Source organism: Mustela nivalis (assembly GCF_964662115.1).
Source record: "Mustela nivalis genome assembly, chromosome: 16".
Lineage (NCBI taxonomy): Eukaryota > Metazoa > Chordata > Mammalia > Carnivora > Mustelidae > Mustela > Mustela nivalis.
The window spans coordinates 64011127-64033678 of NC_139035.1; the positions used below are offsets into that span (position 1 = coordinate 64011127).

Consider the following 22552-nt stretch of genomic DNA (forward strand, 5'->3'; position numbering starts at 1 on the left):
ATGATGATAGCAGATTTATCTATTTCTCATCATAGTTCTACCAGTCTTTGCCTTATGTATTTGAAGCTCTGTTGTTAGACACATATACGTTAAAAATTGTTATGTTTTCTTGGAGAATTGACCCCTTTGTCGTTATATAATAATTTTGCTCTGTCTGAAATTAATATGGCAACCTCTGCTTTCTTTTAATTAATGTTAGCATGTTTTCTCTTTATCCATTCACTTTTAATCTTTATGTGTCTTTATACTTAAAGTGGTTTTTTATAGATGACATAGTTGGGTTTTATTTTTGTTTTGCTTTGTTTTTTTGAATAATATTTCAATTTATTGTCATGGTTAGTCTGTGAATAAGACATGTATTTAGAGCAGCTAGTTTTCAATCTGCCCTAACATGTGCCCACATATCTTCACCTGGAAAATGCAGCATTTCAAGCTTCAGTCAGAGTAGATTATTCCTTTTTCACTTTCACAACTTTTTTTTTGCCGCTGCCGGAAGTCTTCTTGTCATTTGTTTCGAATTCTGTAGTCAGTGCATCTCTCACTGCTTTTGCACAGATCTGGGAGTTTCAAATGTAGCCGAGTCCAGTCTGTCACCAGTACACCATCATGATGTTTCAAGAGTGAGTGCCTCTGGCCAACTTGTAAGGACATATCTATGGGGAGCATCGTGGGCAGCCCAGCTACAGGAAGATCAGGCCTGAGCAGCAGAAAGGACAAGGCTCTGGACCTGCCAATCCTGCCACTTCTTGCCCTGGTCTACCTCTCTAATGGCCCCTGCTGTCCACCAAAAGCCAATAGGATCTTGTTTTTTGATCCATTCTGACAGTCTCTGTGTTTTAATTGGTTCAGTAAGACCATTAACATTCAAAATGTTTCTTGATATTGTTAGAATAACATTACCATATCTGTTACTCTTTTCTATTTGTTGCCCTTCTTCTTTGTTTCTATTATTGCCTTCCCTCTTTTTCTGCCCTTTGTGGTTTAATTGAGGATTTCATTTTCTCTCCTTAGTACATAATCATACTTTTTTTTAAAACTTTTTTTTAGTGGTTGCTCTAGATTTTGCAATATACATTTACAACCAATCCAAGCACATTTTCAAATAACACTATACTGTTTCACGGGTAGTGTGGGATCTTATGTAAGAAAATAATCCTAATTCTTCTTTCCTATCCCTTGTATCATTGTCATTCATTTCACTTATATATAAGCATTCAGAAGCACATATATACATAAGAAATATACATAAGCACACATAATTGAATACATCGTTATTGTTATTATTATTTTGAATAATGTGTTATCTCTTAGATCGATTAAGAGTAATAAAAATAAGCTTTTATTTTTATCTTCACTTATTCCTTGTCTCATGCTCTTTCTTTCCTTATGTATATCTGAGTTTCTGACATATATAATTTTCTTTCTCCCTAAAGAACTTCTTTGACTATCTTTAACAAGGCAGAGCTACTGACAAAACATTCCCTCAACTTCTGTTTGTCCAAGAAAGTCTTTGTTTCTCCTTCACTTTTGAAGGATAATTTCTCAGGATTTGGAATTCTAGGTTGGTGGGGTTTTTTCTTTCTCTCAACTCTTCAAATATCTCACTCTATTCTCTTCTTGCTTCCAGTCACTTTTTTTTTTTTATTTAGGTTAAAGAAATATGCAACATCAAAGACATATATAGCAACCTCATTTACTGGTCAGTGACATTAGTGACTTTTTGCTGAATAAGACCGTAGTTGTTAAATCCTGGAATACTACTTCCTCAAATTCTGTGTTCTATTCACAACATCGAAGCTACAGTCATGATATACTTTTAAGTTTAATCTGAATTATCACCTTTTCTTTATCATTTTCTTACATCCAGAAAACCAACATAACATTAAACCAGAGCTCTGATTCTATCATTTGCCAATAGGCTGATTTCAAGCTACAAACATGCTGTCATTGAAAGTAATACAGAGCCCATATGATACCTGGTATTTTATTTCCACCATAGAGATACAATAGGTGTAAATGTACTCAAGACCATAGATAATAATAAAATGTTGTGAACTAATTAGGAAGTAATTCATTTTGAGTTTTCCCCTTAGTTATTATTCCCTCATCTACAATTAAATAAATATAGTAAATTCATATAAATCGAATTCTTAATAATGGTAATATTTATCAATCACCCAGCTTGTAAGATTCCGAAAATTTAACAATCAGCTCTCAGTAGTTGGTACATGCTGGCTCCCACACCCCACCAGGTAGTATTTGAGAAGGATGCTTGGGTGTTAGATGAGGGAAGGAGAAAAGCAGTGAAGAGAAAGGGTAAGTTCCCATATATCGCCAGGTCTTGTAACCTTAATTTCCTCAGGAAGGCCCACTGGAGAGTGCCTCAGATCTGTTAAAAAATGTTTTTTTTTTTTTTTTAGATTTTTTTTTTTCATTTATTCATTTGAGAGAGGGAGAGACAGAGAGAGCACAAGCTGGGGGAGCAGCAGAGGGAGAAGCAGACGCCCTGTTGAGCCAGGAGCCAGATGGGGGGCTCAATTCTAGATGTGGAGATCATGACTTGAGCCAAAGACAGATGTTCAACTATCTGAGCCAACCAGATATCCCTAAAATGGACTTTAAAAACAAGAAGCTGACCTTTCAAAATCTCTTCCTGAACACTGGTAAAAGTATCTTTCCAGTATTTTCATTTTTACAGCTTAACTCGTGGAAAAGTATGTCTTTCTTCTGCCTACTTTAGTCCCTTCCCCTCTACAAAAAGTTAGACACAAGCTCTGAAATAAAGGTACCCCCTCAAACACAACCGAGAGCTCACTAAATTCTACCACCCTGCACCATCTGGGAAGTTGGATTTGTGCCAGCTGATCCGCCCTTGCCTTCCCCATGTCTCTGGGGCTTTGACATCAGGACCCGACTGCGTGTGGAGGGGTTCAATGAAGTTATGGAACAAATCAGACATGAAACACAAGAACTCTTCAAAGTTTAGTCATCCAAGTTCAGCCTTGAACTAACTGACCCAGATCTGACAAGCCTTCTTTCCACTCTAAGAAGGGTTACCAGACAGAGCTACCAGGGAAGGCTGGGGTTGGGAGGAGGGGGGGTCAATTTCTGCTCAGGGCTGGGTTTGCTGAACTACTTTCCCGTCTTAGGCAGTCTGAGCATTTGACACGGACTTCTTGGGAACAGCAAAGTGATTTGAAGCCTAAAAGGAGATGAGCAATCTCCGACACTCAGGCAGAAAAAGTCCCAGTGATACAGGAAGCCATCTGGTTCCTGATGCATAACTAGGCGGCAGAGGCACCTCTGCCTGACACGGACCTCATTCCGGCGTGGCGTCTGCAAGCAGTTGTAGGGCTCCTCACGGGCTCCCTTCCCTCTCTTCGCCAGCTGATGGATCCCAAGAGGCTTCTCTCCTTGAACTTCCTGCTGTTTCTCTCCCTGGCTTTTGAGCTGAGCTGTGGAACAGGTGAGTGTTCATCTGTTTGAGGACGTGAGTCCCACCATTACCTGCCAGGAGTCAGCCAGACCATGGTTGGAGAAAAGTCACAGGGGCTGGGGGCTGTGGTTTGGCTGCCTCTCTCTCTCAGGGACTGGCTCTGAGTTCCTTCTGACTCTTTCAAAGAGGAAGGAATATTGTGGGTTCCTGGATGCCAAGGCTCAGCCCCACCAATCCTAGTTTCCAAGGAAACCAGGAGCCCTCAGCCAAAGGCACAGGTAACATTGCAGACCAGGGTCTCAGGATGGGACACTCTGGTCAAGGTTCTGGTTGAGTGGTTGTTTTTGCATCTGGCAAATACCCAGGCTAAGGGGCTGAGGTGGACCGATGGAGCTTGGGAGACGATGACTCCTACTTCCCTGCCCTTGAAGTGGATCCTCACACATGTGAGCAGCCCAGCCAGAACCACGGTCCAACAACAAGGAAGGGAGGAAGGGCTATAGTGTAGAAGTGAAGTGAAAACCTCAGGCATCAGTTGCGATCAGACAGTGGCTCCAGTGTGGTCATGCTGGTGGCTACTTTCCTGGAAGAGAACCTCCCAAGGCAGTGAGATGGGGGAGAGGCCAGGATTTCTGGAAATGCAAATTGGGAACTCTCAAGGGTCTGGGGAGCTCTGGCAGTAGGGCCAGACACACAACACAGGGTTTGGGGCTGAGCTCTGCTCTTGTCTTTCTGGTTTGTGTCCCTCCTGGAGGTGAGCTGGGGTGCTCTGTAGTAGTATCAGGGCTATGAGAAAAGGTATTTGAGAAAGAAAAGCCATACAAGAAGTGGACTTTGGGCTCACTGGGAATGTTTCAGAGCCTGGAGGCTGGTTAGACTAGGGGAGGCAGCCCGGAGTGGAAGCGGTATTAAGGAAGGGGGGAAATCCTGAGGCTCTGGGTGTTTTGCACTTGGGGTTTTCAAGACCGCAAATCCATTAAGGACTTTTACAGGAAAAGTCCAGAGATACTCTATGGATGTCGGAGAGGCTGTGCATGGGATCTATCTTTTACTAGACTCCTAGATAAAGAGGACCTTTCTTGACCCCCATTTCCCTCAGAATCAGGGAGACCTAGAGCTCTTGCTTTCTGAGGTCTAGGGTGATTGAGCTCAAGGTTCAGAAAGCCAGACTGAACCACTTTAAGCCACCACAGAGAAAGCCAAACCATCCCAGATGCACTTCATATGTGGCTACCACTTGGGGATATTTCTTAGTGACTATCAGGAGTGATGGGGTTGAACAGTGGGTTGGACTTTTTAAATCTCTGTGTTTACTTGCCAGCTAGCCAGCCTGGCCCACGGTGCTCCCATGGCACCAGGTGCTGGCAGCTGCTCCGCTGGAGGCTTGACAGTCCCTGGTCAGCAAGAAGCAGCCCAGCTCCGTGGGGTGTGTCTACCCAACCTGCAGTGCCTGTCTTCCTTGCATTCCGTTTTCTCTGAAACACGCACAAAATTTTTAGTGTTTTTATTTTTAAATACACACTCTTTTGTGAAACCCCGATTAAACACAGATGGAAATGCTTTGCAAGTGGGACAGGTCAACCATGACAGTTACTCAACCAAGAAGTGCAATTCTTGTAAAATCAGGAGCCACTCTCCTTCTTATCTCTACTCAGCTTGCCTCCCAATTCCGTCAGAATTGTAGAATCAAAAGTCCACATGTCCCTTCCCCCAATAAAGTGAATTTTCCATTCCCTCAATGGCATTTAAAAGAAATAGACTTTATTTTTGGAGAAATTTTGGGCTCACAGCAAAAATGAGCAGAAGGTACCAAGATTTCCCCCACTCCCCCACATACATACTTCCCCATTATGAGCATCCCTCACCAGAGCGACGCGTCTCTTACAACTGATGAATTGCCCCAAGGGGATCTTGTATTCCTCCAGGTGGGTCCACCTCATTCACACACATGAAGGATAAGTGTGTGGGCTTCAGACTTGGCCCATCTTTGCTCACTGGGCCATTCTCTCCCAAGGTGCCGATTGAAGCTTCTCAAAAGATTTAATACTGGGATACTTTTTTCTCTAAAGATTTAATACTGGGCTATAAAGCCATCACCTTTGCATCTCCAGCACCAGACTGGAAACCATAATGTCAGGGCTGATTGGTTTTATCCATGGGTTGGTTGACTTTGGACAATCTCATTGAGTAACTATCTATTAAGGACCCCTGATGCGGCAGGCATTGTGCGAGGGGTGGGGGAAGCACAAGGAGCATCCACAGCCTCTGCCCAGGACCTGCCCCAGTATCTGGTATATCAGAGCCCTTCCACAAATGATTGTTGAATGAATAATAATAGTATGCAAAGCCTTGTTTGCTATATTAGGCACTGTTCTAAGTGCTATGTGTATTCACTTAATTCTCACACCACCCCTAGGGGATATGTTATTATTGTTACCATTACAATTTTATAGAAGAAGGAATGAGAGCCACAGAGAAGTTTAGCAGTTTCTCTGTAGTTACACAGCCTGACTTCAGAGACCTCAGTAAATGAGCCTGGATAAACTTGTGGTTGGTGGGGGTGGGAGGGATGTTAAAATTTGTCTCCAGGTCCCATGGTAAAAATTAGAATATGCTATCTGTAATTGGAGCATGTAAGTTGACTTTAATTGAATTGAAATGAAGTGTAGGAATCTTCAAAAGGTGAGAGAAGCTGATAAAACTATAGAAGGAAATACAGGCACATGGAAGTATTTGATCTGGATAGGAACTCCTTTCATCACCTAAGTTTTCATTTAGGTTTTTTTGTTACCTAGTTAGTTTATTGCAAGAGGATCACACATACGTCTACTTAAAACTTCAGCAGCACAGAAGGGGATGCGATGGAGACAGGACAGCAGCTATCACCAGTTCCTTGTGTGTCTTCCCAAATATATACACTGGATTATTTATAAGACTTGATGAGAGTATTCCTGATGAAGATGTCAGTGTCGAGATGAGGTGTTGCGAGGGTTCAGGGGGATGGCAAGTGATCTGCTGAGCTTGAAGCCTGGGCTCCATAGCCAAGCGTTTTCCATCCGCTCCCCTGGCAAGCGGGGAGAAGGGTCACCATCATTTCCCAGACACACTGTCCTTCTCAGGGACGTTAGAACGACGAAACAGAGTACATTCTGATTTTGGAGAGAAGGGTTCTGAGGTTCTGTGTTGCTCGCTCATTCAGTTTTTCATTCTCTTGCGCAGCATGGTTTTACTGAGTTTCTACTGTGTCCCAAGTGGGTGTAAGGACTCTAAGTGGACAAGCAGACACAGTCGCTACTCACAGAAGCTTATTCTTGAGTAAGGGTGACAGGCAAAAAATCAGAGTTAAAAGGGCAAGGAGTGATATGAAGGGGACATAGTAAGGCACTGGAGGCACAAAGCAGGGAGGCCTCGAGGAGGCTAGGGTTCAGAGGCAGAGACGGGACGGAAGGAGTTAGTCAGGGACATAGAGGGCAGTGACCGGCAGTCAGCCCGGGGCATGCAGATGCAAGTCCTCTGACTCAGAAAGACTCAGTAGCATCAAGGAAGGGGGTGGGGAGAGAATGGCTCTTGGGAGTGCAGGTAACAGAACAAACGTCTCTTCTGGGGCCTCGCTCTGCTGCAAGAAGTGTGAGGCCTGGTAAGACCTGCCCGCGTCCTCTCCCTGAAAGCTACGGCAAGATGGCGTGAGCCCCTGTGAGCGGCGCATGACCTGGCAGTGTAAGTGGGTGGTTCTCATTAGGTAGAATCCCATCTTGAGAAGGGTTGGCCACATGGGGCTCATTTCAGGAAAATATCCATGGGCCCATGTGAATCACTCTACTTTCTAAGTAGAATTAGCCTTGAAGAAAATGAGTTGGTGGTAATGGCTACGAACGTTTCCTCCAGACTCTTGAGCAAACAGGGTTGACTGAATCACGGCCCCGCTGGAAAAGTCGCATCAGGCCGTAGGATGTTTCAGGAGTGGGGACTCCACTTGAAGGGCTCTCTGAACCACTTTAAAGTTCCCACTTGTTTTCCACTTGTGCTTAGCTGGTACTGGTTTCTAGACCCAGCCACTCACACGCACTCAGTTGTGAGATCACCATTCTTCATGTGGGTTGCAGGGTGTGAGGGTTGCTTGCTGACCGAGTTTCGATCCCACTCCCCGTGCGTGAGTGTGCAGATACCATTCAGCCTGCCCTCTCATCTGTTCCTTCTTCTCTTTTTTCTCTCTCCCTTCCTATTTTATTTCATTGGTTTCTTTGGTGGTACTGGGGGCGGTATGGGGGCCCCTCCCGATGCCATATTATATCCTCCCTTCCCCTCACTTCTCTTCATTGTTATGAGTCTCCACCAATCTCACCCTAATTTCACCCAAGTGGACTGCCCATGATTTTCTCCCCATTTCTGGATCTCTAGCCTGATACTAGCTGGGCCCTTTATGGGCCTGGGTTGGGATTTCAGAGCATTTTGATATCAAGAACATCTGGACCAGTTTGTCCAGTTCTCCAACAACCCACGTGAGCCACAAGTCAATGGTGTCCTTCTAGGCAGTCGCACTACTCAAGCAGGTGATTTTGTTTTACTTCTCTGGCTTCCTTATCAACTAAAGCAATCTATGTTCTCTGAGTCATGGGCTCCATTTATGAGATTTAGCTTATGGGTAAGTTCAGTTACATATTGGGCAAAGCTAAATAAGAGAGATTTGAGTCGGTAATATAGCTTTCTGCACTCATATTTTGAACAGATATTTATTAAAAGCCTACCATACACCAGCTATTGTTGTAGGTCCTAGACACAAAATTACGAACAGAATGAAATTCTTCCTTTTGAAAAGTTTGCATCCTAGCCAGGGACACAAAAATAGAATAGAATAATACACGATGTATCTTCAGACAGGGGTAAGTGTGGAATCAGAAGGGGCGCTTATTTTGTATAGGATGGTGAGAACAAGTTTCTCAGAGGAGATAACTTCTTGAGCAGAAATCTAAAATAAAGTGAGGGAGTGAGCTACCCAGATATATAAAGAAAAAGATACCCAGAGGACAGCAGAAGCAGAAGCTCTGATGTGGGAATGTTCTTGATGAGGTGTCTGAGCCAGTATGACCATAGGGCAGTGAGTGGAGAGAGAGGGCAGTAGAAGGGTCAGGGAAGGGACGGGGTTACTCAGAGTCTTTGAAGCCATAACAAGGCCTGTGGCTATTTCTTCTATGGTTGCTAGAAATCCCTGGAAGTTTCAAAGCAGGAGAGAGACAAAATCTGGCGTAGGTTTGAAAGATGAGTCGGTCTACTGTACAAATGCCAGAAGATTAGTTGGAAGCCAGTGGCCGTGCCAGGCTGTGACGACAGTGGCAGAAATGAAGGAGGCTGGAGGCGTTAGGATCGCAGACATATCCTGAAGGAAGAGCCAACAGGAGTTGTTGATAGACTCGATACGGCATATGAGAGAAGGAAAGGAGTCAAGGATGATTCCAAACGTTTTGGTCTCAGAATCCCGGGGAGTTGTAATGTTGTTGGTGGGAGGGGCTATGGAGCCAAGAGTTCCTTTGCTAAGTTTGCAATGCCCTTTTGACCTCCCAACACAGATCCATGTGGGCAGTTTGGGTGCGAGGTCCATCTCTGCAGGCATTCCAGAAGCATGTGAACCCACGCACCTGGATGAGCACGGCTGGGAGAGCGGGGCTCTGAGTACTGAGTCCCAGGATGCGCCCGTATTTAGAGATCTTCAAGAGCAGCAGGTTCCAGTCGGGGAGGCTGAGAAGGAGTAGCCAGTGAAATAGGAGGGAAACCAGGAGAGTGGTATTCCAGGGGCTGAGCGAAGGCCGTGCTTCAAAGAGGCAGTGACGAACCATGTCAGGGGCTCCTGAGAAAGCAAGACGAGGATGGAGGATAGACTCGGCGCTACGGCGCACACAGTGACCTTGATGAGGATAATTCCAGTGAGCGGTAGGGAAGAGCGCCTGCTAACGTGGGTGCAGGAACAATGAGTCAGGAAACAGAAACAGAAAATATAAACACACATTAAAGGACTTTGCAATAAGGGAAAAGAGAGAAATGAGGCAGCTGCGAGGGATGAACCTGGGGTCAGGGGAGGGGTTTGTACGAGGAGGAACGTTACAGGTTGGTATGTTGTGTGTTGATGGAAAGAACCCACAACATTCTACACCAGTAATAAAGCTGATGGTGCAAAGCGTGGGGGCTATTGTAAGAGCAAAGGCCTGAGGTGGGTGAGTGCTCCATGATGGAAGAGGCTAACCTTAATGGGGGCACAGACCATCCAGCTGGGGCGGTAGGAAGTTCTCTTCTTGTTTCTTCTGCATTTTCAGTTCAGTGAGAAGCAGAGTCATCAGCGGAGGCCATGGGTTTGGGGAGAGAGGAGGTGTTACATAGTCAGCAGTAGGATCCCTTACCCTGATCTGAGAGGGTGGGGTTTTGTGTGTGTGTGTGGTTTTGTGTTGTTGTTGTGGTGGTGGTTGTGGTTGTTGTTGGCTCAGCTCTTTTGAAAAAGAGAAATAAAATAATTTCTCACCCTTGATATTAGAAACGATCTTATGGTCTTTTTGAGAACAAGCGTTCCACAGTTTGAACACTGGGCTCACCACGCTCCTAGGTCCACGTCCCTCAGACTTTTTCTTCTTTTTCTGAAATGATGATGCTCTGTAGCCTTGGTCTCCTAGGCTCGCGAGCTCAGAATCTGTTCCAGTTGCTCTCTGACCTTCATACTAGGTACCCAGCGGTGGTAAGAAGTCTGGTCAAGGAATGAGCAGACCTGGCTTCTAGTCCAGTTACTGGTTATGTGATTTCAGGGATGTCATTTAACTTCTCTACGTCTTAACTTCTCCATGTCTTTACTATAAATCTGAGTTGATAGCATTCTCTCCCAGATCAAAGAACCCCAGTGTCCTAATTAGTCTGTACCTCTCCTTTCTAAGCAATTTTAAGATTTCCATGGGAGTTTTTCAAACATTAAGAATATAGTAGGATTGTTATGACCATTCCTATAGGTTACTAGGGACCTGGCAACCCCGAGGAGAGCCTGAGAGAAAGAGCGAGCACCTTTAATCTGTCACTCCTGATGCACAGAGAGGATGAGATTCTTAAAGAGCTCTGCAATCACAGACTTTCTTCTTCCTTGCACAGGGGAGAGCTTGCTGAACTGCCCAGAGATACCTGGGCAGTTGGGAAACAGTGTGCTGCTGCCCTTGGCATCCGGAGGCATAAGTAAGAGCATGAACAAGAGCGTCCACGTCCTTGTCACCAGAGCAGAATCGCCAGGAAACAGTGTCAAAAAGAAAATAGCTTCCCTGGATCTGCCCGAAGGGGGGTCTCCGCGCTATCTGGAAAATGGCTATACCTTTCATCTGGAAAACCTGAGTCTGGGAATCCTGGAAAGCAGGAAGGAAAATGAGGGCTGGTACTTCATGACCCTGGAGGAGAACTTTTCAGTTCGACACTTTTGTCTGCAGCTGAAGCTCTATGGTAATCCTGGGGCTTCCGCAGTCTGCACGGGGAGGGGTGGTACCCGAGGTCATTTCTTACCTAAGATTTGGGCATCTCTCAGAAGCAAGGGTATCCAAGGTTGGGCGCAACTTGAAAGATCACCTAGTCCGGGGTCTTTAAACTGTGCTTTAGGAAGGGGTTTCAGAGATTCAAGTCTTTTTCATCCAAATCACTCACTGATGGTAGTTGATTAGCACTAGTTAGCCCTACCCCATTTCTCAAAGACAAGGAACCCAGCTGCCAATGGACTACAGGGCCTGTGGCCCCAAGAGTTTCAATTTGCAAATAAGACTTGGTTTGAAAATAAGTTTTTTCCCCCCAATTTTTAAAATGTTTGAATACTACAGATCGAACCCAATCTCTTTTCTGTTGATAAGGACACTGAAATCCAGGGGGAAGTGGTTGGCTTGTGTTTTCACGAGTCCTCGTGGGTGGTTCCCCACATGGGGGCCCAGGAAGAGGAGGGCTGAATCAGTCCATGCACTGCCCGCACACCCCATGCGACCGTATCTACCTGGTGAAAAAGCACCTTTTTCTCATTGAAACAGAGGCTCTGGTTATAAGGTCACTTAACTGCAGAGCTTAAACCAGAATCTAGGTCCATCTGAACCCAAGGCCAGTGCTTTTATGAGCCTCTTTAGCTGCCAGCCCTTCTGGAATGCACCCAGATTTTGTATCTCTTAGACCCAGAGACTCTTTGAATTTCCAGGAATCCTGACAACAGCCATGTGGGTTGTCCTGATTTCTCACAGAGAGACTTCCTTATATTTGAGCTGGTACAGAGAGCCCCACCTACCCAGCATTTCTTTGAAATACTCAGGTGCCTACAGAAAAGAGGACAATACCCCTCTCACTCTTCCCCTAGTCCCGGCATCCCCTTCCTCCACATAGTTTATGCAGCCTCCCCTCAGCCCTCTGCCAGGTACAGAGAGTTCTGACTACTCTCAGAGGGTTGACACATCATGCATTTTCTAGAACAGTTCACTGCCTTTGTCACATCTTGTCACATAAACTCTTACCTTGGAAGACACAGTCTCTGCAACCATGATATTCTTCTCAAGTCCAAGAAAGAGGAGAGCCAGACAGCCTTAGGTTCTGATCTCAGCTTAAGTGATACTATCTATATGAGACACTCCACCTCTCTGGGACTCCATTTCCTTGCCTGTAGAATGGGAGTACTTATAACTAAGGTTATAATTGTTGAGAAAGTTGTTGAGGAGACTAAAGACTATGATAAATGTAAAATTCCAGAATCATGCCCATCGTACAGTAGTTATTGAATAAGTACAACTTGCTTACTTACCTTGGCTATTTCATAGATTAGAGTGAGATCTCTCCTAATCCCCTCTGCATACCTACACAGATGCACACAGACACACATACACTCCTATACACACACAGACACATAGACACAAACTCAGACACATACCCACCTACCCACACACTCCAGGTAAAACCCCACCACTATGTCATTCTTTCAGGTCTAGAGGTAATACTTTAGCCAATGATAATTAAACCATGCAGATTAGTTTGCAGAAAATGCCACAGGTAAAAAAACCAGAAGATTGGGAGCATCACCAAGAACAAGTGGGAAAGAGTATAGTAGAGAGAGAGGGATTTGGGGGAGCCAGCAGATCGCCACAGCAAATAAATCACCCTGCACACCCACAGGGAGGGGAAAATAGCATTAGGCTGTATTTTCTTCTAACAAGAAGGTCAAGTTAGAATCCCAGGGGGTTCACTTTGGTGATGGCTTCCTTCCTCCCCCTCTTGACAGAGCAGGTCTCCACTCCGGAAATTAAGGTGTTGAACTTGACGCGGGGGAATGGGAGCTGCAGCTTGACACTGGCCTGCGACGTGGAGAAGGGGGACTATGTGGTTTACAACTGGAGTGAGGAAGTGGCTACTGACCCACTGACCCCAGACAACAACAGTACTCACCTCCTGCATCTCAACCTTGGCCCTCAGAATGTCAACAACGTCTACGTCTGCACTGTGAGCAACCCCATCAGCAGCCGCTCACGGACCTTCACCCCGAAGTCCCAGTGCAGACTAGAATCTTTCGGTGAGTGCCCTGGTGGGGGTGGGCATGGCACATTGAGGATATGGGCTCAGTCCTCACCTGGATTAAATGATCTGCTCCCATAGCCATGGCCTCCACCTCGGTAAAACACTTTCTGTTTTCTCTATAGTTGATAAAAGCCTCCTCATGTGCATTCAGTGAATGTCCTCTGCTCATAACCACCAGGTTGGCATTGTGCTTGGTTCACACTTGAGGACAACGATAAGAAATAATGGAGCCATACCCAGAGTGCAGGCCTCCCAGTTGTGATTCTTCCTCTCCCCTCCTGTCTTGACTCCAAGCCCCCAGGATAGCTGGGTGAGAGAGTGTAGGTGGCAAGTCCCGACTCCCTTATCCATACTCCACTAATGGTGGGACAGGTCTGCAACATCAATAAGTACTGTTGACCACCCATGCACAGAAATGGAGCAGGGATGTGATACGTGATCTCTGCATTCCAGCAACACGTTCTAAAGATAAAACTTGAAACATTTGCTCAATAATGAAAAGCAGGATATAATGAAGGGCCACATTTTATGGAATGGACTGTGACTTTCATAGCAAGTCAGAAGGCCAGGGGAGTCAGCTCTTGGACTGAGACCTGGACTGTGAAGTTTGGGGATAATAACAAATCATATAGTACTCTGTTATTGGCCGAGCACTTTCTATGCTATGATCTCTTTTGATCCTCACAATAGCCATACCATATACATGTTATCATCATCTTCACTGTACAGATGAGGAACTTGAAGGTCGTAGCATTTAAGCACCAGCTCAAGTTTCTTCAAATTATAAGCAGTAGAATCAGCACCTGAACCTAGACCTTCTGACTGCTCATTCTCTGGGAAGAACATCATTATTCTGCTATCAGAAGGAACAGAAGGCTGATTAAGTAACCATCTGAGGTTGGGAGCAGGATAGACAGACCACTGACTCTTTTCAATAACAGATCCTGTGTCCATTCCTCAGGTGGGTTCAGGGACATAAGGACCTGGGTTCTAGGCTTCAAAGCATACTTATGCCCTGACATTCTCCCCTGCATCCACTATAGGGAACAGAAATCCTTCCAAGGAGACTTCAGCCCAGTGTAGACCTGGTGTCCATGGAGGAGGCTTTGTAGAGTTTTAGAAGGTGGCCTCCAGGAACACTGACGCAATGCTTCTCTGTTTACTTACAAGGATAAGGTCACTTAACCTGTCTAAGACTTAGATTCTTTATCTAAAATAGTAATAACTGACAGATCTTAATGATTTACTAAGTGCCACTTAGGTAGCAACTCGTTTAATCCTTACAGCAACCAAATAGTATGAGTATTACCACTTTATAGCTGAGGAGAGAAAGATATCAAAAAGGCACACATAGAGCAGGTAATAGAGCTGAGCTGTCTGACCCTGGAATCCTCATAGGGGCTAGTGGAAGAGATAATGCACAAAAATCATAGGGTTTTTTTTCTTGGGGGCACAGTCTTCTGTGATTATAGCAACCGTCTTAGAGCAAAGAAAGGTCATCCAGTGTTTTACCCTGGCCTATCTCAAAAAAAGAACTCCCTTCATGCTTCTCAGTGTGGTTTAAGAAGAATTTAATTAGTGCATTTCAAAGTCTTGATAGGTCATGAAGCTTCACCAGAGGCACTTGGCTCAGGACAGTCTAAAGAAATGTGGAGATGCTCTTACTTACCGAGGCTACATGAAGGACCAAGTACACACAGCATGACCAGATTTATTGAGTATGGAGCAGGCTCCTACAAGGCGTGAAGGAACATGAAGAATAGAAACATGGTCCCATGATAAACCCCATCAGGATCTCCTGCCAGTCGTTAGGAGAAAGCATCTGACATGAGGCAGCCTTTTCACCGTCTTGGGCCCCTGTTCCGTTGTCTGTAAAATGAAGAGGGTGACCTAGGGAAGTTCTGTCCAGAGTCCATATTCTATGATTCAGTTTGTACTACGTGCATAAGAAGTGCTAACCAAAGGTTACAATGAGTATTAATCTGCTGGGGCTGCTGGGTCAAAGCATTATAAATGGGGAGGCTGAAATACCCAAAACTTATGGTCTCACAGTCTGGAGGCCAGAAGTCCAAAATCAAGGTGTTGGCAGGGCTGGTTTTTTCTGAGGCTGTAAGGGAGGGGTCTGTGGAGGCCCCTCTGGGGCTGGCAGGTGGCTGTCTCCTGTCTCTTCACTCTGTCTTCCCTTGAAGCATATCTCTGTTCAAATTCCCCCTTCTTACAAGAACATGGATCATATTGAATTAGGGCCCCCCTCTAACGAGGGCAGCTATAACAGAGTATGGCAGACTAGATGCTTGAATAACAGAAATTTATTTTCTCACAATTCTGGAGGCTGGAAGTCCAAGATCAAGTGTTGGCAGGGCTGGTTGTTTTTTGTTTTTTGTTTTTTGTTTTTCCCCTTCCCCTGAGGCTTCTCTCTTTGGCTTGCAGAAGGCTGCCTTCTTGCTGTGTCTCTACATGGTCTGTCCTCTGTGCATACGCATCCTGGTGCCTCCTTCTGTGTCCAGATTTCCTTTTCTTATAGGGACACTGTAAGATTCAATTAGGACCTACTCTAATGGCTTCATTTTAACTTAATCACATATTTTAAGATCCTATCTTCACATTCTGAGGTACTAAGGGTTAGGGCTTCAACATATAAATTTGGGAGGGATACAGTACAGCTCATAGCACCACCCTGCTGATGTCATTTTAACTTGATTGCCTCTTTAGAGACCCTGCTTCCAAATAAGGTCACGTTCTGAGGACTTCAACGTATGAATTTTAGGAGGAACATAATTCAATCCATAACACAAATAGAGATCCCTCCTCCCTGCCTGCAAGGACGAGAGACCACAGCACATCAGAAATCACATAGCTGGTCTGTGGCATGTCATTCCCAGTACACTAGGTTGCCTAAAGACAGAAAGCAGAGTTTTATTAGTTTATTGATTTGTGTTTGAAGATGAATACTACTAACTCTTAAAATAGTGTGCTTAGTTTGATAAAACTCTTACTGAGCTTCTCCCGCATTCCAACATTGTGCTAGGAGCTGAGTCCACCAAGACCAAAAAAGACAGGATCCTTGCCCTGAAGGAAAAAGATAGTTTCTGTAAATAACTGACCTGAAATTGTGTGGTGTGATGGGCAAAATGGAAGTAAAAAGAGGGAACAATGACGGACGCTATCTGGAGGAATCAGAGAGAACAGCACAGAGGATGCGACATAAACTGGACTTTGGAGAATAAACAGAAATTACCCAAGCAGGTAAAAGAAAGACATTCCAGGCAGAGGGGAAAGCAGAGGCAGCTGGGCCTTGTCCTGTATTATCCTATAGGCAGGAAGTAATAAAGCCTCTTAGGTAGAGGAGTAACATGATCAGCTTTGCTTTCAGAGAGAAAATTCAGGGGTGCAGACAATAGGTGGGGGCAGGGCAGAGGCAGAAGAAAGAGAAACTAGTTGTGGGGAAGAGCTCCCACTGCAGGGATCCATCAAGAGACGACAAGGCCTGGACCAAAGCGGTGACCATGAGTTTAGTGAAGACTTCATACAAGGGACTTTCCTGCCTTGGGATGAAGTGGTGGGGTCTGAGGATTTATTAAGGGTCTCCTCGCCACGCCATTTTTCTAATGACACTTGCCCAGGCTCTCAGTCATAGATTGGTCCTTCTTCCAGCTGGCACGTCATTATTCTACAGGAAGAAAATTCGTCATGTCTCTTGCTATGAAGCATCTTTGTTGCAACGTTCAAGTCTTGGTTTCTCCAGAGCGCCCTGGGGAGTCATGAGAAGCACGTTCATGTGGGTCAGTCGTGTATGACCTGCTGCCGTCCTTTTGACCATCTTCTGAAATAGTTGTATCTACGCCAGAATGAATAATACGAAACCTTAGGTAATTCAGCTGAAAGGGAATGCCCCTGGAAGCTCATCTTGAAAAGAGGGCCCTTTTCAGTAGATTAGCAGAAAGTTGGCTCAGCAAGTCTGGGTTAGCTCAGAGGAAGAGACAACTGACACCTACTAGTGAGTCCCAGGGGTTCCCCCTTTCTAACAAGGCCTTTCTAATAATGGGAGCACCCATTGATACAGAGTCACCTAGATGTTCCACACACAGAGGCAAGGCCCTCTTTGTGGTACTCCCAGTCCAGGAAGCAACACAAGAGTGGTAGGAGGATGAGCCTGGTACCTCTCAGGAGCCTTGTCACAGGGCCACAGCTGCTGCGAGAGGAACTGAGATGACTGGTCCTTAGCTGGACAGCCATGTGGCTGGACAAGGTTTGCGAGGCCGCGGAAGCATGGGGGCAAACTATGCCACCGCTGGTAGCCTCTGCCCTACAGCATTGGGTGGGACAGACAGGTGGAAGGGGTTTTCTGGGAACTGTGAACTCTGTGAAAGTGTGTACTTGGATGGTCCCAGATCTTAAATTAGTGCAGGGTTTGTGTGAGCATCCTTTCCCCGCCCCCAACTCTGAGTGGAAGCCATCATCAACAAGAAGATGTTCTTTTTTGAAGATGGCTGGCTTCTTCAGGTCGTGCCTTGCAGACCGCCTTGCTGACAAAACCACATGAAAGGCAGGAAAGAGATCGGCATTCTCAGACCGTTATGGTCGCATCTCGGATCTCCTGGGAGCCAACTTTATTTGTTTCTCAGCCTTTTCTGTTTACTTCTTTATCTCCTTAAAGAATAAGTTTTGGGGACTTGAGGAGGAAGAGAAGTTTTTGTGTTTCTGTGGCAGTAGACTCTTAGAGAGAAAACAGGCCCTCCCGTATTTTTCTTGGAGGCATGGCTACTTGTCAAGTTGTCACGGTTTAAACCACAGCCAAGAGGACTTAGTACCAAAGAGTGGGGACTCCTCGTAAATGGCCCTGGAGTTCTCAGTCCACCTCCTTGGTGCTTCTGGGAGGCTCCAGTGGGGAAAAAGGCCCCAATCTCCTGCATAGGAATATTCAGATTGGGTTTCTTTGTGTGTGAACAATGGGGCCCAGGGGCTTCAGGAGGACATTTCTCCGATTGCTGAGCAGCACCATTCTGAGAGTCCTCAGTGAGGAAGAAGAGGGAGAGCTGGAGTCTTCTGTCACAGGAAACGGTGGTTTGAAAATGGGAACACAGGTGGTGCTGAGGGCACAGGCACTCCCTCTCTTCCTGGTTCCATTTCATTGTTATGAAGCATAGGCTAAGTAGGTCATCACTCATTCCCTTCCATTCCTGCTTTGAGCCTTTCAGAAGTGACCCTGCATTCCTTCTGGGACCTCCTGATGCTCAGCGCTGTGATCCTTCTTAACCGAAGGATAGAGGATACAGGATAGTCTTCCCCCCGGCTTTGTTCCGCGACTTCTAAATTTACCTTCCTTCATCATGTGTTTATTAAGTGCCCCCTAACCCTACCTCATATCAGGTGTGGGGGTGGCAGAGAAAATAAACCATAAGGAACAGGGTCTACCTTCAAGCATTTACAATCTAGGTGTGACTTCTATACCTTACTAGGTAGAAAAATAACATCATCTTAAGAAACGTCTATTAGAATTCTTCTTGCAAGGAACAGGGTACCTTACTTTAAATGTTAGGGGGCAGAAGGTGAGACCCTCCCCAAGGAATCCAGCCATGGGTTAGATGATTCTGTATGAGAAAGAGAACAGATGTGGCTTGTGCAGGTGTAGGAAGAGAAAAAGAGGGTCTGAGCCTGTCAGATTGTGGACACCTGCCCAGTTCACCATGGAATCTGCTCCCTGTGACCTTCCAGCTTTTCAGTAGCGGATTCATACCCATACATTCGTAGTGTCGGTGTTTGGCTCTTTTGTTTGGAAAGTGATGATGGCACTGCGCCTTGCACCCAGGATAGCCCGGACTATGGCAAGCAGAGCCGCGCAAGCAAAGATTTGGAGGACCGCAAGGAAGCTGTTACCAGAAATTGCAGGGATCATGGGCAGCCTAACCCCAGCAAGCCATAAAGTACCATTTTGTCCATATTTATCCAATTTGTTAAGGGCATAGAGTTTCTGACATTCAGTTTCAGTTTCAGATATGAACCTTCTTATCCCTAGATACTAGTACCAAACAGATGAGCCAGACCACCCGGACCCACTAGATCGGGAAACGGAGTCATAAGCAAATAAGATGGGGCTGCAGTGTCCCTGAACACCACTGAGGGGCCTCTCTGGATGTGAGATCAGACCTATCTTCGATCCTTCCTGTACTGTGCGCCACATCCTAAGACAGCCACAGAAGACATAGCGGTGCGGCCTCTGGCCTCTGAGGGGCTGGCGGCTAGGTGGGGGAGTTGAGGCTGGTGGAAGGAGCTGGCATTTCTGCACCACATTTGTCCTCCAAGCATTGCTCTTGGCACGTCCCATCATTACTTCCTTGGCTCCCTTTTTTTCTTTTTAGATTTTATTTATTTATTTGAAAGAGAAAGAGAGAGAGTAAGAGAGAGCATGAGAGGGGAGAGGGTCAGAGGGAGAAGCAGCCTCCCCATCGAGCTGGGACCCCGGTGCGGAACTTGATCCCAGGACGCCGGGAACATGACCTCAGCCAAACACAGTCATTTAACCAACTGAGCCACCCAGGCACCCACTTCCTTTGCTCTTTAGAAAGACTCTGCGATCTAAATATTGTTGGGCTCATTTTGCAATCAAGACTGAGGCCCCAGAGGTTATGAGCAGTCTGTCTGAGGTCACAGAGCTATCAAGTGGTGGGTTCGGAATCTGAGTCCACCTATCTGGTTCCAAATGACCTCGCTGAAAATGGTCTACACAGCATCAGTAGTGTCGCAAGTCAGGTTCTAAGGCACATGATGTAAACCAAGGTGCTGCAGAGTCCCAGGACGAGGGAAGAATGAGCGCTGGAATGGTCAGGGAAACTGGCACAGAGCGGAGAGGGTTGGCCTGGGGGTCAGCACTGGACAGGCCTGGTGGGCAGCGGAGGGGTGGGGAAGGGGAGGGGGCACAGCACAGAGGACAAGAACGGGCAGGCGTTGTAGGGAGGACGTCGATGGCTCGGGCACCTCCCAGGGCTTTCCTTGTGGGGGTCCATCGCCATAGGCAAACACTCAAATGTCGAGTCTACAGTTCTCATTCTGCTCAGTTCTGCCGTCGGCTTCTCTGTGACTCTGGGGACACCTTTGAATCTCAGTTTCCTCAACAGAAAATTAGTGAGTAGGGTGAGAAAGCGCAATAGCTCCTTTAACAATGAAAAGCCTCTGTGGAGGTATCACTTAAATCTTGAACAGATTCATACTACTTTGTGTCCAAAGACTAGGAGAAACATTAGGGTTTATGAACTATGTCTCAGGACAAAGGCCAGCTTGCCTCTCAGGTTCAGCCGACAGGCAGAAGCTGGGTATTTATGTTACAGGACAAGGTAGCGGATGGCTTTCATCCTCCTGACTCCCTGGAAACGACAGAGGGCTGCGGCGCAGTCATTTTTAGTCTATGTGAGTGGGTGAGCCTGTAGCTTTGGTCCACTCTGTGAATATCTTGAGTCTGCAAGGACTCTGTTCTTCTGTAAACCACCTATTCCTTTTAGCTTCTCCCTCAGAAACCCACCCCATGCTCCCCAACAAGCAGGCTGATTCCACAATCATCCTTATAAACGATCCTGACACATTAATGTTAACACCTACTATCATGCTACAGTTGACCCTTGAACACACGGGTTTGAACTGGGCAGGTCCATTTATATACAGATTTTTGGGGACAAAGAAAGTACAGTAATGGAAATGTATTTTTTCTTCCTTGTGGCTCTTTAACATTTTCTTTTCTCTAGCGTACTTTATTGTAAGAATACTGTGTATAATCATATAACATACAAAATATGTGTTAATCAGCTATGTTATCAGGAAGGTTTCTGGATAATAGTAGGTTATTAACAGTTAAGTTTTAAGGAAATCAAAAGTTATATATGGGTTTTTAACTGTGTTAGGGGGCTCTGTACTCCTAACCCCTGTGTCATTCAAGGGTCAACTGTAGTTAGATCCTTAATGCTATTACTTTACTTAGAATCCTGGTGCTTCAGACTGACCCCACTGTTCATTACCCTGGGGTAACTCACCCCAAGCCCATAAGTCTTGCTGACTCTCCAAGAAGTCTGTCTTCAGCATTCAGCCACGTTTCTACCCCCAGACCAAGCTCTAGTATGTGAAGGTCTCCGTGCCTGCTTCCTTTGCACAAAATCGGAGTAATGGGAGTAACTACCTTGTAGGATTATCAGGAGGATTAAAACCATTATCACACACAGTGCACTAAAAATAAAACGTGGGCCAGTGACGATGCTCCAGTAGTTGTCTGTTATTCACTCAGTGAGCTGAATGTCTTGTCTGCTGGGGCATTAGTTCTCATTCACTATTTTCCAAGGTACTGCTCCTGGCTTGGAAGGATTCGGTGAACTGGGTATAGGAGAGAAAGGAAAAAAAAAAAAGTGGCTCCATGACTTTGCGCCTGGCTGACTGCTACTCTAGGACCTGTGTTAAGCACCGGAATCCAAGAGGAAAATATACATGCTTTTCTTCCGGTTCAGGCTCAGTGGTTTCAGTACAGTTATTTGCATGGGAGGACAATAATAGCACTATTATGTTTATTTTTAAAAAACAAAAGTCAGTTGTTCTTCCTCCCAGCATCACATGAGCGTGGTGTGGGAGTGTGGGGAGAGCAGATGGAAGTGTCATGTTCTCTCTACCAAAACGGATGCAGGCCCGCCCAGAGACTTAGAACCAGGGAGACGGGCAAGAGATGTTGACCTGAGACAGACAAAGATGAGTCTGATTTGGGGTATGTGGTCATCCAGGTGCAAATCAAACGTTTGAATAGAAAAACCCCTATGGAAGCTAGGACAGTCCCATAGGCAATTAGGAAAGTCAACACTGTGAGAGAAATTAGGATAAGAGAAGGGGCAGGAAATCATCAGTGGCCTGCAGCTGTTGTCTGAAACCATCAGAATGGATGTGTCCCCTGAGACAATACAGATAGAGAACATGGGGCTTGGTCTCCCCACTTCCGTGAAGGATGTTTTTAAACTTACAGTACTGTTGAGTTTACCCTTTGACTTTTTTTTTTTTTTTTTTTTCAGAATCAACACAATGGGGACTTTATGCTGGGCTGTTCATAGGGGGCATCGTTGGTGTCATCTTGATTCTCGAGGTGGTAATATTGCTGTTGAGAAGAAGAGGTATGTGTCTGACAATAAAGAGATTCGTATCAGACTCTGCGGTAAATGGGGAACCTCTCCGCACAGGCAAATTCCGGCTCTCTGCCGGAAACACCTTTGCAATAACACTAAAAGCACATACTTGGGACCTTGTTCAGTTCAGTCTAATTCGGTATGTCCTGAGCCCTAATTAGGCCTTGGGGTTGGAAAGAGGATTGAGCCGCAGGGGTTGGATGTGGGAGACACGACACAGGTCATTCACATTCACTAGCACTAGCACTGCACGGGGGAAGGTACAGGATGCTGAAGGGGTCCGGCAAGACAACCTGACAAGGTTCACCAGACATAGAATCCAGGGGACCCTTGGATCTCGTTCAAGAAAAGTTATAATTACGGACCTAAAAAAAGACGTTACAATAAGATGTTTTCATCCAAGGGTTGAAACCTTTCTACA

The 22552-nt window shown here is 45.7% G+C and overlaps 1 protein-coding gene and 1 pseudogene across 2 annotated transcripts in view; one reads left to right on the plus strand and one right to left on the minus strand.

Annotated features, from left to right (window-relative positions):
• Positions 1-449: 449 nt before the first annotated feature.
• Positions 450-608, minus strand: LOC309849713 (ATP synthase subunit epsilon, mitochondrial pseudogene; annotated as a pseudogene). The gene has a single exon. The product of its transcript is annotated as an ATP synthase subunit epsilon, mitochondrial pseudogene (transcript).
• A 2187-nt stretch (positions 609-2795) lies between these two features.
• SLAMF1 (signaling lymphocytic activation molecule family member 1) overlaps positions 2796-22552 on the plus strand; it is a 32952-nt gene continuing 13195 nt past the window's right edge. Inside the window, exons 1-4 of the mRNA XM_082704313.1 lie at positions 2796-3466; positions 10556-10894; positions 12693-12980; positions 22021-22119. Of these exons, the coding sequence (XP_082560439.1) occupies positions 3391-3466; positions 10556-10894; positions 12693-12980; positions 22021-22119 (802 nt within the window). The 5' untranslated portion in view covers positions 2796-3390. The remainder of the gene's footprint in view (positions 3467-10555; positions 10895-12692; positions 12981-22020; positions 22120-22552) is intronic.